The 17,021-nt window shown below is 40.7% G+C and overlaps 1 protein-coding gene across 5 annotated transcripts in view; it reads left to right on the top strand.

Moving 5' to 3' along the window:
* Positions 1 to 17,021, top strand: part of LOC126513311 (utrophin) — a 346,673-nt gene that overhangs the window by 157,870 nt on the left and 171,782 nt on the right. Inside the window, exon 1 of one of the 5 annotated variants that reach the window (XM_050161613.1) lies at positions 14,637 to 15,435. The exons of 3 other annotated variants lie outside the window; for them this stretch is intronic. In XM_050161613.1, coding sequence (XP_050017570.1) covers positions 15,385 to 15,435 — 51 coding nt within the window. In that variant the 5' untranslated portion in view covers positions 14,637 to 15,384. Of the gene's footprint in view, positions 1 to 14,636; positions 15,436 to 17,021 lie in introns of those variants that run through there. One more of the 5 variants, XM_050161612.1, reaches the window with a different exon arrangement.

Below are 17,021 nucleotides of genomic sequence, written 5' to 3' on the forward strand. Positions count from 1 at the left end.
TGTGCAAATACCTTATTTATCTCTAATATAGGTCACTAGACTGGTTTTGTTTTTCCTTATTAGATATATTGTAAGCAAGCCACTTGTTGGTTCCCAGCTGCTTAGTCCCCCAAAATAACCACACAGAAACTGAATTAATTAAATCACTGCTTGGCCTATTAGCTCTAGCATCTTAATCTGTGTATCACCATGTGGCAGTGGCTTACCAGAAAGAGTATGACTGGCTTATGTCTCTGGCGGGGGCTACATAGCTTCTCTTTGGCTCCACCTTCTTTCTCTCAGCATTCAGTTTGGTTTCCTCTGCCAATCTAACACGCCCTATTTTGCCCTATCAACAGGCCAAGGCCGTTTTTTTATTAGCCAGTGGTATTCACAGCATATAGAGGGGAATCCCACATCACCTCCCCTTTTCTGTTTAAGTGAAAAGGAAGGTTTTAACTTTAATGTAGTAAAATTACATATAACAAAACAGGTATTGAGCAAGAATTAGTTACAATACTTATATATACTTTATCCTTTATCATAACTAAGGAAAACTATAATTATAACTACATATTCTTCAACTCTATCAAAGACTCCAGAAAGATATAATATTCCCTAAGTAACAGGAAATTCATTGTCAGCAACTTCCAAATCTCTAGAATTGACAGAGACATGTCGCTGCCTGGACAGTCACCCAAAGTTCTGTACCATTGGGACATCCAATCTTCAGCCCACAGGCCCATAGTATCCAGCAGACTTTTCCCTGAAGCAGGAAATTTCAAAGACAGTTCCACCTATGTTGGCATTTTGTCAGTTATTTTCCTCTGTGTCCTGCAGAATGCCCTTTAGATTCATTCATGAAGCAGGAACCCTGAAGGACGGTCTCACCTTTAGGCAATTTCAGCAGTCATTTCTCTGTGGGTCATACATGTCCAGTTCATCAGGCAGTCCAGGCAAGAACAGTTTTTTGCCCAAATGGCTAACAAGTTCCATAAGTATCCTCTTCGATGCCCATCTTCCTCTTGAAGTAGATTGGTGCTGCCAGGAGCAGCTGTGTGTCATTGTCCTAAGTTTTTAAAACATTATAAATGTCATATTCTGTAGTCTTTGAAAGATTTGAAAAATGCCTATCCATCTGAAATACATCTCTGTATATCTAGAAAATCTAATAACATGATTAACATCATGTTAATAGATGAATATCTATTAACCTATATTTCTTAATTATACATTACATTTTTAAATGAGCTACACAATCACAATACCTTAATCAAGATCAGAAATACACATATAACAAGATTGAACTTAAATTTGTATCAATAGACCAAGATCCATACCAATGTAAATCTTTAGCATGTCCCCCTTTAAATCTAAACAAACATTTATAAACAATTTGGCATAGTTCTTCTCCAAACTGTTTTCTGCTGTTTATTGGTGAAGTAATTTTTTGAGTGGTTTTTAAGGCAACCTTTCAGGAGGTCTTAGTCCATCAAACCACATTAGTCTGGAAGCACTCCACAGGTTCTCATCCTCTCTGGAATCAAAAGAACCTCCTTACCAAAGCGACAGATCCTTAGACTCAAATTTTGAAGACAAAATACCTTTAAAGTATATATGTTGGTTATTTAGTTTAGTAATCCCCAGAATCAAATGACACTCTGCAGTTAAAAATTCAAAGAAAACACAATAATATACCTAATCAAACTCTCTTTTTGTATTCCGTCTTTACATGCTTAATATTTTTTACTTCTTTTAATCTGTCTATACTCTGTCTCCTTAAAGACTTTAGCTTTTTTATCAAAAAAAGAATTTATTTCTTTTTCTCTGTCTCTATATTCTTTTTCATCTCTCTCCCAAGCCTATGCACATTTAGTCAACACTTTGACCCATTTAGAGTTTTTTTTTTTAAAAAAAAAATCTGGATTTGTCTTTATTGCATATCTGTAATTATTTTCTGACCAGAAGCACTTCTTAAAATACTAAGTGCTTCTTATGAACTTAAGTGGTGCCCATTGCTAGGGGAAATATAGCACTACCTGCTTGCCCTGCCCAGTCCAGCATGGTAGACCTGTTTGCTGTCTCTGAGAGCCATGTTCACTGCCCCATTTTTAGGTACACAACCAGTCTATGTTGCCATTAAGCAAGTTGTAACACTCTGTTCACAAATCCCATTTAAATGCTCGGCCTCCTGAAAGAGCCAGAGATTGCTCTGGCAGCATGACCCAGAAAGCTGGCATTTCAAAAATGGTGCGGCTTTTTTTCTGTTACTGCTGAATCAGGAAAACCTCTCTTAAAGGAGCTGCAAGCAAAGTCAATCAGAAAAAAAAAATATATGGCTCAACTTTTTAGTGCCTAGAATTTCTTACCAAAATCTCTCAGGTTTTAAGTGCAATTTATTCAGCCATATTGGCACCAATCTGTTGAAAGGAGGTCGCTGGTTGGTTCCCAGCAGCTCAGTCTCCCAAAAATAATCACACAGAAACTGTCTTAATTAAATCATTGCATGGCCTATTAGCTCTAGCGTTTATTGGCTAGCTCTTACATATTAATTTAAGCCATCTCTATTAATCTATAAACCCATGTGAATCTTGGCTTACTGGCAAGATTCACATCGGTGTCTGTCTCTGGTGGGGCTACATGGCTTCATCAATACATGGTAACAATACCTTAAGTCTACTATTCTAGTTCACGTTAGACCTAACTTTTTCAGGCATACATCTCCTTTATACAATGAAAGAAATTAATGATAATGCTGGAGGACTTCATTCCCCTTGAGCAGTGATGGAGCCTCTATTCTCCCCACCTTTTCAGCCTTCATGGATCATGTGATATACATGATATGTTCCTTTAGAGTGTGATGGACCTGCGTTTCTTGTGCATAGGTCCAGGAAAGCTTGGTTTAAATCATTTCAAATAGCTGATAGGTTAATTTCCTTTCTTTACATGTCTCAGTTCACAGAGATGTTACTGCGTGCCTCTGTGGCTATCAGCTATTTGAACCGAGAAGCAACTTAGAATCATTGCTATTTTCACATTTTTGTAGTTTTTAAAAAGACACCCCCCACCCCCCCACCCCACTCCCCACCTCCCGCTTATTTGTAGGAATCTGCTCCTATTCCTACAAATACTAACCAATACAAGCTTCCTTTGAGGCTCCATTCCCCTTAACCATCACAATACTCCTTTATCTTCTGTCATAATAAGAACCCAGAAGCACTGTATTTTCCTAAATAAAGAAGACCTCTTACGCATACAGATTCAAACTGGGAAAACAAATATACCAGAGGGTGACTTTTAATTTGATAGAAGATCGTCTGCATGACAAAGCATTCCCCTGAAGATTGCTTTTAAATAGACAGACAATTCCCTCAGTGTGCAGAGAGTCACCATTAAAAAAAAATGTTAACAAGCTAAAGACTTTTAAAAACAAACCCACACCTGTTCCTAATATTTATATGTAAATGGTGAACATTTACAAGTGTGTCCCAGTGATGGGTAAATGATACAGGTTTGGGAATTGCTCTTTTGTGCCAGTATTAGAGAAATGAGCACAGTGTCTCATCTAGTTTGTCCTCTCTGTTGTGAGAAAACACTTTCCAAAAGACACTTAAGGCGGTGAGGCGGGATGGGAATGGGCCATTGCAGTTTCCGCTTCCATGACACAGGTCATCATCTAGGAAAGTTGAGAGGTGGGAAGGGACTTCAAAGCAGGAATAGGAACTGAAGCAGGGACTAAGGGAAGAAGACTGCTTGGTGGCTTGCTTCCTCTGGCTTTCTCAGCTTCCTTTCTTACATGGCTTAGGTCCACCGCAGTGTCTGGACCACCATGCCCACCTTAAGTAGGTTTTATGGCCATCGAAATATTTAACTGAATTCTTAAAGCTGTTGGAGCTTATGATGGTCATTATCATGACTTGTGAATCTCTTTGTTCTGTATGAAATCATAGAATAAATAGTTTTTCATTTACTTTTGTAGCTCATAATGTAAGCTCCTACTAAGCCATACCTGTGCTATATAGTAGTTGCCTAAAGAGATGGCATATATTACAACATTTTAATTTCCACAGACTCTATTGTTTGTGACAGTGAGAACACACTTTGATCTGCTGATTTTTCTATATCTCAACACAGCTCTACACAGCTTGGCATGTTATTATTGAGTATTCCCTTTGCATATAAATATTAGAACAGAGACAGATTTTATCCTCTCCAAGTTCATATTCTGGGTGTTGCTTGAGTTCTGCTATGTTGGCCATCTTTGTTGCCCTTGTCCACTTTAGTATATGTCCTCCACTCCAACCCTACACCTGAACCTTCCGTTCTTGTCATAGTGAAAACACATCAACCCCGTCATAGTGAAAACACATCAACCCCGTCATAGTGAAAACACATCAACCCCGTCATAGTGAAAACACATCAACCCGTCATAGTGAAAACACATCAACCCCGTCATAGTGAAAACACATGAACCCCGTCATAGTGAAAACACATCAACCTGTCATAGTAAAAACATACCAACTCACTCATTAATTTTCAATTAGAATCAGTTCTCATTTGATTAAGAAATTGACCAGGAACAGGATGGAGAGACCCCAAGGAAAACACATAATATTTTGAGATAAGCTCTTTGTCCCTTTATATTAAAATTTAACTTTGCAGTATTTACTCAACTGTCAGTCAAGTGACAAATCTTCTGCCTAGATTCATGAGGGGCAACATTTCTTTTAAAATTTAAAGTATGACTTAAAAAAAAAAACTATAGTCCAATTAGGTTTCTCTGACATAAAGTCAAGCTTGAATGGTTCATAACAGGATGGGAATCTCTTTTTTTTTTCCTGGGTGACATTTGTGAACAAGATTAGTAAAAACCTCAGAATAACTTGAGATCCCTCTTAAATGCCAAGTCAACCCCAAGAATTTTTTATTTGAAAGCTGAATTAGTTGATCAGTTTTGTAATCTCACAAATGTTTGAGTCAACCAAAACCACGACTTTCTCTTCAATTATAGAATCACTCGGGTATACAATTTTAATATTCTAATTAAAATTTAATATTGCTTTTCTCTTGGGAAAAAAAAAGGTGTTACTTGGTTGTCTGTTTTGATTCTACAATTTCCTTAAGGGACAGATTGATATAACTTTCTTTTCTCAAGGAACTTGCTTTAACTTGGGGTTAGAGAGGAGGTTAGAGCAATCAGATAAAACAACCTGGCAAGCGAACCCGGCTCCATGCAATGCAATAAGGGACAAGAGCACAGTGGAGAGGATGGACTCAGTGAGCAACTGCAGAGGGAAGGTTAGGGGGCAAAGCTGTGTGCAGAGGGTGGGAATTGCCTTGGACCTCTCAGGTTATATAAACTTTGAGTAGATGGAGAACATTGGGAATTTGCAATTTAAGAGGTGAGAATTCCACCTGTGGAGAAAAAGTATATATTAGGGAAAGTTATGAAGACTGTATTATTGAAAGTGGTGTGAGAAAACATTATCTGGCTGTCTGGAGTCCCAAACCCCAGCTGCTAATTCTTCCTTTGTTCTTTCTTTTCACAGTGCTAGGAATTCCTTGTACATGCTAGAGAAGGGCTCTTTTATTAAACTATGTCCTCAGCCCAAGCTACAGTTTTCTAACTTCAGAATTAACTAGCCACATGTATCTATCTAACATTTAGATTTAAATTAGGCAGACGCTTAGTTCCTCACTCAAAGTGGCCATCTTTCAAGGGCTTAGTGGCTCTAGTACCTGCTGTCAGAATGTCAGTAGCATAGAATGTTCCGTAGCACAGCAAGTCCTGTTGGACAACACAGTGTCCAGTTTCAATAGTTTTAGGTTGGCCTCGGAGAATTGGGAGGCAGGGTATCTAGTATAATAATGTAAACTGCGGCTTAATTTCAATGTTGTAAGCAAAAAGCAACCACTCTCTCCTTCCTCTCTTTCTTGTCCACCTCCTCCTTTATTTTTTTTACCTTGTCCCTTTATTATACATCACCATTTTGTTTATACATCACCACTCATATACTACTTAGTAGCCAAGGAACTAGAGAATGATGGGAAAAAGTACCTTTTTTTTTTCTTTTGTGAAGTAGCTTTTTCAGTTTAGTTTGTCATGCTGGTCAGCTTCAGAAAATGATTTGAGCCCAGAGACTGGGACAGGAAGGATGCTATGATGGGCTCCTGTCAGGAGATGAGAGAGAATGGAAGCAAACATCAGGGGCCTGAAGAGATGACTCAGGTTAACGGACTGAGATATACAGAGATGACTCAGAGCAGATGTACTGTTGTGTACAGAGGGCCCACGTTCAGTTCCCAGCACCCATGGCAGGTGCCTCAAAACTCCCTATAACTCTGGCTCCCTGGGGACTCTGTACTCCGGACCTTCAGGGCACTTGCGTCATGCACACAAAGCCATACAGAGATTATGTAATCAAATCTTTAAAATTTGAAGTTTTCTTGGCACTTGTTTGAATGTAGGTGTGCTGTTTGATCTTTTCAAGTTGTCTTGATGATTTAGGGTTTATTTTTAGATAATATAGAGATAGCGTGCATGACATTGATTTGGTAATTCAATTAGTTTCTTGCTTGTCCGCTATATGTGAGAGACTATTAGTATCTCTAGGGGACACATCAGTGAAGTGTGTTGCTATTTTAGGGGTGGCTTCACTGCTGTGATAAATATTTTATTACGTAATATTGCTTTTTAATAATTTGTGATCAGCAATAAACTTTTACGCAATCTGTGTTTATTTTTAAAATTGTGTTGCTAATAATAGTCCTACCAACTTGTAAACACTGTGGTTAAAAATGTAAAGCTATTAAAAGTATCACATACTTGGCTTCTTAAAATAAGAGTTTCTATTAATATCTCAAAAATAATGAAAATATAAGAGAATCCTTCTCCTTTGAATGTTCAGTGTAGCTACTTCTGGTGTTGCCTAGCATTACAGGAACATCTTGGTTATCCTGTAACTAAATCTATTCAACTTTTAATGAATTTCTGTTGCCACTAATGAGAAGTTATATAGTCCCAGTGAAGGGCTTTATTGATAAAAATGTTTATTCAAGTGTCACAGGGACATTCTACACGGAAAAATCGAGACTTAGACAAAGGCTTATACAACCTGATTAGTGTCTGATATGAAATGACTGGATATTGTACTTTCTTACTGATCTCATGAGAGATACAGCATCTTAGGGATGAAATAATACAAATGAATAATCTCGTTCAGATATAACTTCAGTTTTAGAGTCTCATGATTAGTGAGTTTTCTGATCACTTTTCCTACAGACCTAATAGAAGGAAGTGACCCGTGATTTGTAATAAAAAGTTATCCTCTAAGCTAGTTTTTCTCAACCTGTGGGTTGCGACCTGTTTGCGGGGGGGGGGGGGGGCGAGGGTCAAATGAGTTGCCTAAGATCATAAAATAAACACAGATATTTACATTATGATTCATACCTAGCAAAATTACAGTTATGAAGTAGCAACAAAGATAATTTTATGCATGGGGGTCACCACAACATGAAGATCTGAATTAAATAAATAGTTAATTTAAAAAGAAAGGTTGAGAACCACTGTCCTAAGCACTGATGTTCTCACCATCCTAAACTGGCTAAAGAGTATGCCTTGTTCACTGTAAGGCCATCAAGATTGTAGACACCACAGAGAAGAAGAGCCGGTGGTTCTGGGGTGAGCATAAGCTAGGAGAGGATAATATAACTATTGTCAAATAAATTAATATTTCTCACATTATTTCAGTTGCATTTAAATTTTCTAAATTTGTTTCATGCTTTGCAGTATTATGTAGTTTTTGTAGCACCCTTAATAATGTATATTGAATCTAGTGACTGATAGACTGTATCAGTGAATGGTTTTTGTATCTTGAGAGGTCATTCAGATAACTCTAGTGATCAATATGGGTGCGCTAACTTTGGTAAAAGTTGCAGTATAAATTAGACAACGACGTAACAATTTCATTATGTGAATCTTCTTTTACTTATAAAGGTATCACCAGGAAGTGCTAATCTAAAAAGGGTTTGCCCTGCGGCAGTATCACACGACCTTCCATAATTATGATTTTTAATTGAAAGTAGATAAAATGCTAGCTTCATTGTGCTGCTTTTAAAGGGTTTTTACTTTATAACCATTCCATATTCTAATGAAAAAGTTAAAACATCATCCCAATTAGATTCTTGACGTAAATTATACTGTCAGCTCTCCACTCTCGCCACTTCTTCTCATGCAGAGGCAGAAATGATACTCCCTAGCTATACCCCACCCCCATACAACACCAGACGGCTGCTCACCATGTCATGGCACATTTCTCTCAGTACTTCTGTTTTGTTTTTTCAACTGTAATCTTCATAGCACATCAAAGGTCCTGACATGACGAGCGAGGGTGATGATATTCTTTTTTTTTAACTAAAATGACTTTGATCATAAATAACACTGTTGTTTTCAGGTAACCCATCTTTGGTGGGGCTGGCAGACCTTGGCTCTTGCATTCTAGGTGGGACCTGTGAGCCCTGCTGCAGAGATGAAGGGATGCCTCAGTGAGGCATAACCTCCTCCCCCGCATACACACACAGAGCGTGTAGCATACAGTATCACATATTAGATGACAGTAAGGGTATTGCCGCGTTTGAAAAGAGAGCGGCTAGAATGATATAGTGCCTATTTAGACACAGTTATTATTTAAATAAGCAGGAGTTGCTAGTTACAGAATAACTTTTCGGAACAAAAGGGCTTTGTCCTCCTGTCCTTTAGAAAAGTTTGCCATTTGCAAACCCTGTTCTGCTGGGGCCCGTATTTATTGAGGGCTTATTTGTTACAATGGTAGGCCATCTGGCACTTCAAAACTTCTGAGATTTTCAGGGACAAAAAAAAAAAAATGATTGTGTGCAGTGTCATTAGCTCTCAGATATAATGATGCCACCATTTGTGGGGTAGGTGTCTACCTGAAAAGATGAACACACTTTACTTAGGAATTTTCTAGTGGACTTCATTTTGTGTAAAAAGAGTAAAAAATGCTATGGAAAAAATCAATTTAAGTAGAAAAGAGTTAAATAGATCTCATCTATCAATATTCGCCTCTACGTCTGTCTGAGTGGTATCCATTGTTGTTGTCTTATAGACGTTTCCAGAATTGGCATAGATTATTTCTGTACAAAACTTCACCATTCTTCCTGCCTTTGGGGATATTTATATGGCCTATTTCTATATATGTATTACATATATGTATTTATTTATTTGCTAGCACCATCTACATTTCTGTAGCTACTCCGCATCTTACTATGTGAATCTGCCACGATTTCTTGTTTAGATTAAACATGATTTCATGTTTAGGTTGTTTTTAGTTTTTTTGGGGTGTCAAATAGGCCTGATTAAGCATTCTCAAGCACATGCTTTTGAACTCCTGTGGATAGAAGTTCTGTGTCAAAGGTTGTAAATATTTAAATTATCCTCTGTCCCCAGACTGGGCAGATTCTAGTAATCGTCAGGAAAAGGAAAGGTTTAGCCTAGTTCTATGAGGAGTAGAAATTCTTCATTCTCTAATCAGACCATGATTTTCTTTGACGCTGCCTCACTCAGGTCTAGGTTCACTACCTCTGTTCAGTGAACATACGGGGAAGAAACAAAGACCCAATATGCTCAATGCCCAGAGCACCGACTGAAGGAAGTGTGGTAAGGACATAGCATCATGTCAGTCAGAGGGTGGGTAGGGAACGGAGAGAGAAACTAAAAACAAAAATGATGGTCTCTGTCTTTTGGGGAGTCACATTTATGATTCGTATGGGAAAATCTGTGGACCGGATATGGGTAAGGAGTAATCATGGTTAGGAAGTTCTAATCGATTTGGGCGCTACTTTTCCGAGTTCTGATTAAGTTATTAAGCAGGAAGCTGGCAGGAACATGGCTGACAGTTGAAGCGGGAGCTCAGCCATGATTCCGTGAGCCAGAAGAGTCCTGAAGATGCCTCAGCTTCTTATTAGAAGCAGAAGTTGAGCACATGTCCTGGGGGTTTGTTTGACCTTTGCGTGCGTCCACAGCATCTTCCATTCCCTAAGTTCTCATCCACAGTGCAGGGGCGATGTCCTTCTGCAGCAAGCCCCTGGTTTTTGTCTGTGAGAGAAAATTCTCCATGTAATTCTGACATTTTCCTCACTACTAGTTGAGTTTTTACTTTTAAATTTGACTTTTATTTCCTAAACCCGAACCGTCCTGCCACGTTGGCAAAGGTTTATTAAACCATATAGAAAGCCTTCTAGTATCTTCTGCCTGAAGCTCCCTGGGGCATGGCTGCATCTCTTCCTGCAATGTCAGTAGACATCTGGGATGCTGACACTCGACCACCTGAGATCCTTCACTCTTGCCTGATGCTGCCTCGTTTTCAGGAGGATGTAGTCTGGGGACATTAACTTATCTTGGCATTATTTTGAGTCACCTAATAAAGTGCTCTCTGAATCCTTAAACGTTTGGAGGGTTGTGGAAAACTGACCCCTGCACCTGGCAGGCTAATCCAGAAATGGATCGTCTGGTGAGCTTCCCCCTGAGCCCCTTCCGCACCCACCCACTCCCTCGAGGAAGATAAAGCCTCTTTGTGCCTTTTAGCATCCCTGTTAAATTCTTCTGGCTGTGTACCATGGAAATCTAGAGAGGATTGAATTTATTTCTGTTATGAATGTTATTTTTTTATTTCCCAACAACCACCCATATCATTATCAATATAGATACGGTCCTTATTAAAGATGGACATTATAAATTCGGGCCTTGTATACAGTCATATTGCCCAGGCTTCCTGGGATGAAAGGAGACTTCACCCCTTTCAAGAGGGGGCTCAGGCCTCCATCTCTTGGTTGAACTTTCTGCCCTTTGGAGCTGTATATTACCTTAAATAGCTTGCAGCTGACAGGCTGCACTGCTGGCCCATGCGAACTGAAACACCGTAATGGATGGGGTAGCCTCTCCTCATGGAGCCACAGTGGTGAGAGACAATGAGTAGAAAACTCCCGTCACAATGAGGGGCTTGGAGCTATGTTATTTTATTTTAGAGTTCCTACCTCCAACTCAGCAAAGTTATGAAGAGGAGAAATGAGGTTATTTGCTTCCTAAGAAAGAAGTAGTCTTTCCTTGAGTCCAAATGGGCTTACAGCTGGCAAAGTCTGCTGGCCCATGCCTGAAGCTGTTCATTTTGGTAACAAGCGAAACAGCCACCATGTACCAATTTATCTATGGTCACCTATTGACCTCCATATGCTTCGCTTTACAGGCTCCTAAAATGTCTTTCTTTTCTTTGTGTTCTTTGTGTTGGCCACTTTCATGAGAAATCTGTTAGGTTTTATGCAGAAAATACACTTTATCGTTACAGTTTTACAAATGCCAACTTGGTCTTTAGAGCACATGAATGCTTGAAGAGCCATTTTTTGTTCCTGGAAAAGCCTCTCTTTAAGGTTAACACTAGATAATCTCTTGCTGCTTTCATAAAATTACAAATAAGTTATCTTTTAGCAAATTCTATGTAACACAGTTTTAAAATGTGGACTGTTTCTTAGTTAGCCTAGCCTTTGGAAGGAAGTCCATGCCAAAGCCATGCAGATTTCTTCATCTTGACACTGGAATGTGGTTTTAATTAAGTAATTTGGATTTGGATTTTATTGGTTGGATTTTCCTGTGTTTCTTCATGGCTCTGAAGCCTTTCTTTACTTTCTCATGCAACTGTGTGCTTACATTTGAAGCATGACTCATTTAGCAAAGAAAGACCCCTGGGTTCTTGAAGTTGGTCTGTGACAGGGACCGGGAGTGTTGAGTGTATTCCCACTCTTGAGGATTTGTGAGCAGCTTATTTGCACACTAGTTTAAACTGAGAAAATGTCAACTGCTTCAAATGCCACCCTCCAATTTGTTGTCTCTCTGGTGACTTTTTAATTTCACTGGAGGCGTCTATAAGATTTATAAGATTTACAGGCGATAATGTGTCAAAGAAAAGCTTGGTATAAAAAAGGGGTATATATCACCAAGATGGCATTTCATGAACTGAATTTAACCTGAGAAAATATCATTACCAATATGTAGGATTTTACAAATCTTACTTTTAATGTTTGATTATCAAACTGTGAAATTATAGGCTGGAGAGGTCGAGCACTTACCTCACATAAGGATGAGCCTAGATTTGGTTGTCTAGTTCCAAAATAAATAAACAAATAAACATAACACTTTAGGTTTAGTGTGATTGATTGTGTAATTAAAAGAAATAATTCAGAGATTGGGACTAGGCCGATTGCCTGGCCATCAAGAGTTCTTTCTGCCCTTCCAGGGGACTGGAGTTCGGTTCTTAGCATCCAGGCCAGGTGGTTCACAACCTTTTGTAATTCTTGCCCTAGAAGCCCCAAGGTTTTCTTCTAACCTTTGTGGGTACCCGCACTCTCATTCTCATGCACATACTCACAGATAAACACAAACACACACACACACACACATATATATATATATAATTAAAAATAAAATAAAGCTAATCAAAACAGGAATTTGAAGATGCCATCCGTGTAAGTGATCCCCCTTCGTTAGAGTGCTCTATGTTGAACAAAGCGATCACCACCTTCGTTCACTTTGCCATCACAACTAGGTTTCCCTACATCTTTGGTAGTTTTTGACTACAGTGAACAGATTTCTTTCTCATACCCTCTCTTCTTTACTGGCAGAGGATGGCATCTCTGAGAATGGGCATTGTCCAGAAGCAGCCGCTTTGGGATGTTCTACCAGAGCCCTGGCGAGACGGCCCTCTTTATCCTCAGCCTGTGCAGAACGCATGCACTTATCGTACTCATTGAAGTTTCTTCTTTGGGGGAGATCTTCCGTAAAAGGATGCTGCTAATATATCATGACGTTTATTCTTGCAGAGGAATACAAGCTATCTGGACCACTTCTTATAGCATTGCGCTATTTGGTGTGCTTCTGCTGTCCGATGGTCTGTCGCTCCATAGAGTCTCTGCGGTTGCCTTTTCTGATATGCGCACGGGGAGCGGCGTGTTTGCACTTGTAGCTCCCAGCCCTGCAGCACTCTGGGTGGTAGCTGGACGTTTGCCCAGCTGGGGAGAGATTGCTCTTTTCCTCCAGCTCCTTTATTTATTTATTTTTCTGTGGGGCAATGACAATGTTGGTGGTTTCTTTTGTCTTGAATTTATGTAAAAAGTTTATTTGCTGCTGTTCAAAGGTCTCAGCATGTGGCCTGAGCCCAGGCAGACCAGGTTCCATGGCTCAACCCTTTCCTGAGAGAAGGAGTCTCCTAGGCTTCTGAATGCTGGGGCCTCCCTTTTGTCCCTTCTGTTTTGAGCCACATCACAGAATGGTTTTTACTTGAGATTTTCTGAATCACGAGGAAAGTAAGTCGAGAGTTTCTGACATCAGAAGTATCTGTCCATCAGAATCCAGAGCATTGGAAAGCACATAAGACCATTTTGCCACAGGGGACGAGTAGATTTTTATGAATAAATAATGAAAATATTTTAAAAGCTTGTTATGTTTTATATAAATGAGCATATGTAAAACACATGCTATTGAAATACCGGTGTGAAAATAAGGTGGAAAGCAAGACGGCTTGTAAATCAGAAACCTATTACAGTGAGGGATCCCTGCTCCTCGCTAATTTGAAGGGAACCTCTTTTCCCACGAGTTTAAATGGGTGTGGGTGCTAACCACTCTGATCTCTCAGGAAAGTGAAGCAGTCATTTGGGGAAAGGAAACTCTGATTTTAGCTGATCAACTCACCTTTGCTGGTGACTTGGTGTCAAAAGTAAACTTAGTTATCTTAAGTTCATTCTGTTTGTGATGTGTCACCACTAAAATACAGGTTTTATGATAAAAATCCTCTACACAGCTAGAGAAAGATGTTTCCTATGCTCATTCCTGCCGTCCTTAGCTTTTATTGCAATGCTAAATAGGTATATGCAGCCAGAACAGCAAAACTGTAGGGTGACTGTGACCAGTGCAAAGAAGGGGTGCTTTGATCCGGAGGTTTCCCTCTGAAATCACCACACCTGAAGAGTCATGCTTCTCTGAGTACCACCAAGGTGGGAAGGAAGTTCAGTGCCATTGGTTGTTAAAACCAGAATATTTTCTCCCGTTCTGTGTCAGTATCAAATTCTCCCCGTGAAGACCGTCTGAGTGACTTCTTAATAAGATCAAAGAACTTTTAAAAGTCTTTTCCTCGTCATTTTGCCTTTACAGCCCCTTTTATTTTCTTTGCACAAATAATGGAATTAATCGAGCCTGTTTTCTTTTGTGGCTTGTATTGTGTGGCACACCCACTCCCTTTTCTTTTCATGGGTGGGCTCCCAAGGGGAATATGGATCCTGGGGTCTGTTCAGAACTAGGACAATGTAAAGGATACTGTACTCAAGTTTGGGGCAGGGAGGCCTCCCGGAAGTGGGAGTAAGCTTCAGTGGAGCTGGGTGAGGGGGGTGGTGGAAAGGGAGGATGCCGATTAAAATAATAAACAAGGGCTGAAGAGAGAGTGATTGCCACAGCTCTGGCAGAGCGGGTCTGGGAGTCCCTGGAGCTGCTCCAGGCTCCTCTCGGCAGCTGCACACCCTGCCCTGCGGAGGGCATCATGGGATTTGTCTCAAGACCTTTCCTCCGGACCCAAGCAAAGCAACTTTTAAAACTTTAGCTCCGCGGCACTGACAGCACATCCCTTAGGCTGAGCTGAAGTGGGGAAGTGGAGAGAAATTAGCTTGGTGGTCACCATAGCAACTCCGCCGGCGGCTGCTCTCTGGGAGAGTGGGAACCAGTGGTCTCCTGTCTCAGGTTCTTCGGGGTTTCTTCAGCTAAAGAGCACACTCCTGCTTACTGGAACTCTACATAAGTCGTGCTGTTTGAAGCTGGCTCTTTACCCAGATTTTTTTTCTTTTTTTTTGAAACCAGTCTGAATGGAGGAAGTTGGTAATGCTTGGCTTTTCTTCCCTCCCTTCTCTCTTGCAAGTTTCCAGGCTGTAGCTTTTTTCCCTCCTTCCTTTCTGCTGTGTGTAATTGAGACCAAACTCTAAGTCTGGGCTCAGGAGGGAACAGTGGTGGCCTGCAGGTCATTAGTGAGGTGAGGAGAAAGAGACCCTGGGTGTCTCAGGGCAGAGAGGAGACCATGCCAGCCTCCTGGAACACAGCTACAAGAAAACACAGAAGCAGGTCTCTACCTTCCGAGCTCCGAAGTCCGTGAAAAAAAGCGGACCCAAGGTGGGGTGGCTAAAATGTCCCAGCGCAAGCAGCTGATGCTCATGGGCCACCGCTCAAGGGCAAGGATTGTAAAGGATTTTACAAAGGATTTGAAAGTATAGCTAGAAAAGACACGGGTTTTAGAAGTTGGACGCTGTTGTCTGAAGGAAGTTTGCCAGGAGGATGTAGGCTTCAAGGGCTCCCGGACGATGATTGGTCTGAACTTCGGCTTACGGGAATTGTTGACAAAATTTGAAAAGGTATGCAGAAAGCAAACTTCACCGCTGCACTTTTTCCTTCCCTGTTTCTGCTCTCCTCTTTCTTCTTCCTCCTTTTCTTCTCCTTCTTCTCCTTTTCTTCTTCTCCTCCTCCCCCCTCCTCCTTCTCCTCCTCCCGGATTGATTGTTTAGTGTTAACTTCTAAAGAATTTTTTTTTTAATTTAATAGCTTCTGTGAGATTAGGTTTTTAGGCACACAGTTCTTTCCCTTGGCAAGAGTGAATTCTGAGGCTTGTCAGCCTTAACATTCCACATCAGAAGGGATGGCTTATAGTCAAGTCAGCTGATAACTTAATTGCAATTTGTTTGGGGGAGAAAACAAAACAATCGGCAAAGCCAGCAACAAACACTGGGTTTGGGTGCCAAAGCCTGACTTCATCAGGCCTGTGTCCTGTTTTCCATGCCCCTGGGGTCTGTTTATCTCTTAGGCTGCTGCTGCTGAGCCTGCCCTTGCAGTCCTGTCTGAGGACCAGTTCTGAGCCCCAGAATCCGGCCTGTGATAATGCTGGCAAATCTGCTGTCAGGCGTTTCTCTCAGACTGTCCGTTTTTAAAGTGGATAGGCTTTAAGGCTTGGGTCAGAAGTTTTTCATTTGGCATCCTTTCTCCCCCGCCCCCCAGGCTTTTTGGCACACCCCAGGGTGGAGCTTACCCTGCAAAAAAGCTACCTCCTCACTTTTAGAATTCAACAATGTAGAAATCTTCCCATGCCAGTTAGCGGCTTCCTGAGTGCCAGGCTTGCTCCAGTCTCTGCTCCTTAAAGAAGTGGGGAGAGAAAGGGAAGGAAAAGGCCGAGCAGTTTATCTCTACCCGCACAGATGAACTGTTTGTCAGCTGTTAAATATGTGCTCTGGGTTTCCCCCGTTCACTGATAGTACAGATATAAACAAGACTATATTGAATCATTCAAAGCATTAGTAAGCTTTGTCTTAGCAATTACAACAGCCAGAAAAGAAAGATACAAAAGCAATACCACTTAAGTTGGTGCTGGATCTTTTCCTGGACAATTACAGCCACCCTGCCCTCCCAGTAATGGGGGGAGAAACATCAGAAGGATGGACAGAGAAAAGAAGTTAGCCCTTCTTGGAGGGTGCTCCCTGACTCTCCTTGCACCCCAGCTCTAGTAGTGGGTCTTTCCATTGTAACATGAGGCCAACTTTGACCTACTGTTTTCATAGTTGTTAAACATCTGAACTCTGGAGAGCAAGGGCTGGTTCGCAGTGGGCTTGCTCACCATTTCCAAGGGGCCTGGAAAGGAAAGAATCTCATCCTTATGGCAGCTGGAAACAGCAGGTGACAAGTTTTATGACCATAAAGAGGTCTGTTAGCTCGTTTTCTGTGGATTTGTCTCTTTCATCCTAAAAAGGTGTAGGGCATATGTGACATGAATAATCCATGCTTGCCACCACCCCTGCAGTAATTATGCCGTAGTAGCTGAACTTTTGAGTTGTAATTGCTGCTGTTAGTCTTTAAGCTTAGATCAGATAGCTGAGGTGAGCAACCTACTTTCTTAAGCCCCTGGGCCACTTAATGGGTAGAGTGAGACATTCTGGTGTTGGTAGCCGTTCTC

Source organism: Alexandromys fortis, unplaced genomic scaffold, assembly GCF_014885135.2.
Source record: "Alexandromys fortis isolate MF-2015 unplaced genomic scaffold, M_Fortis_MF-2015_v1.1 scaffold_134, whole genome shotgun sequence".
Lineage (NCBI taxonomy): Eukaryota > Metazoa > Chordata > Mammalia > Rodentia > Cricetidae > Alexandromys > Alexandromys fortis.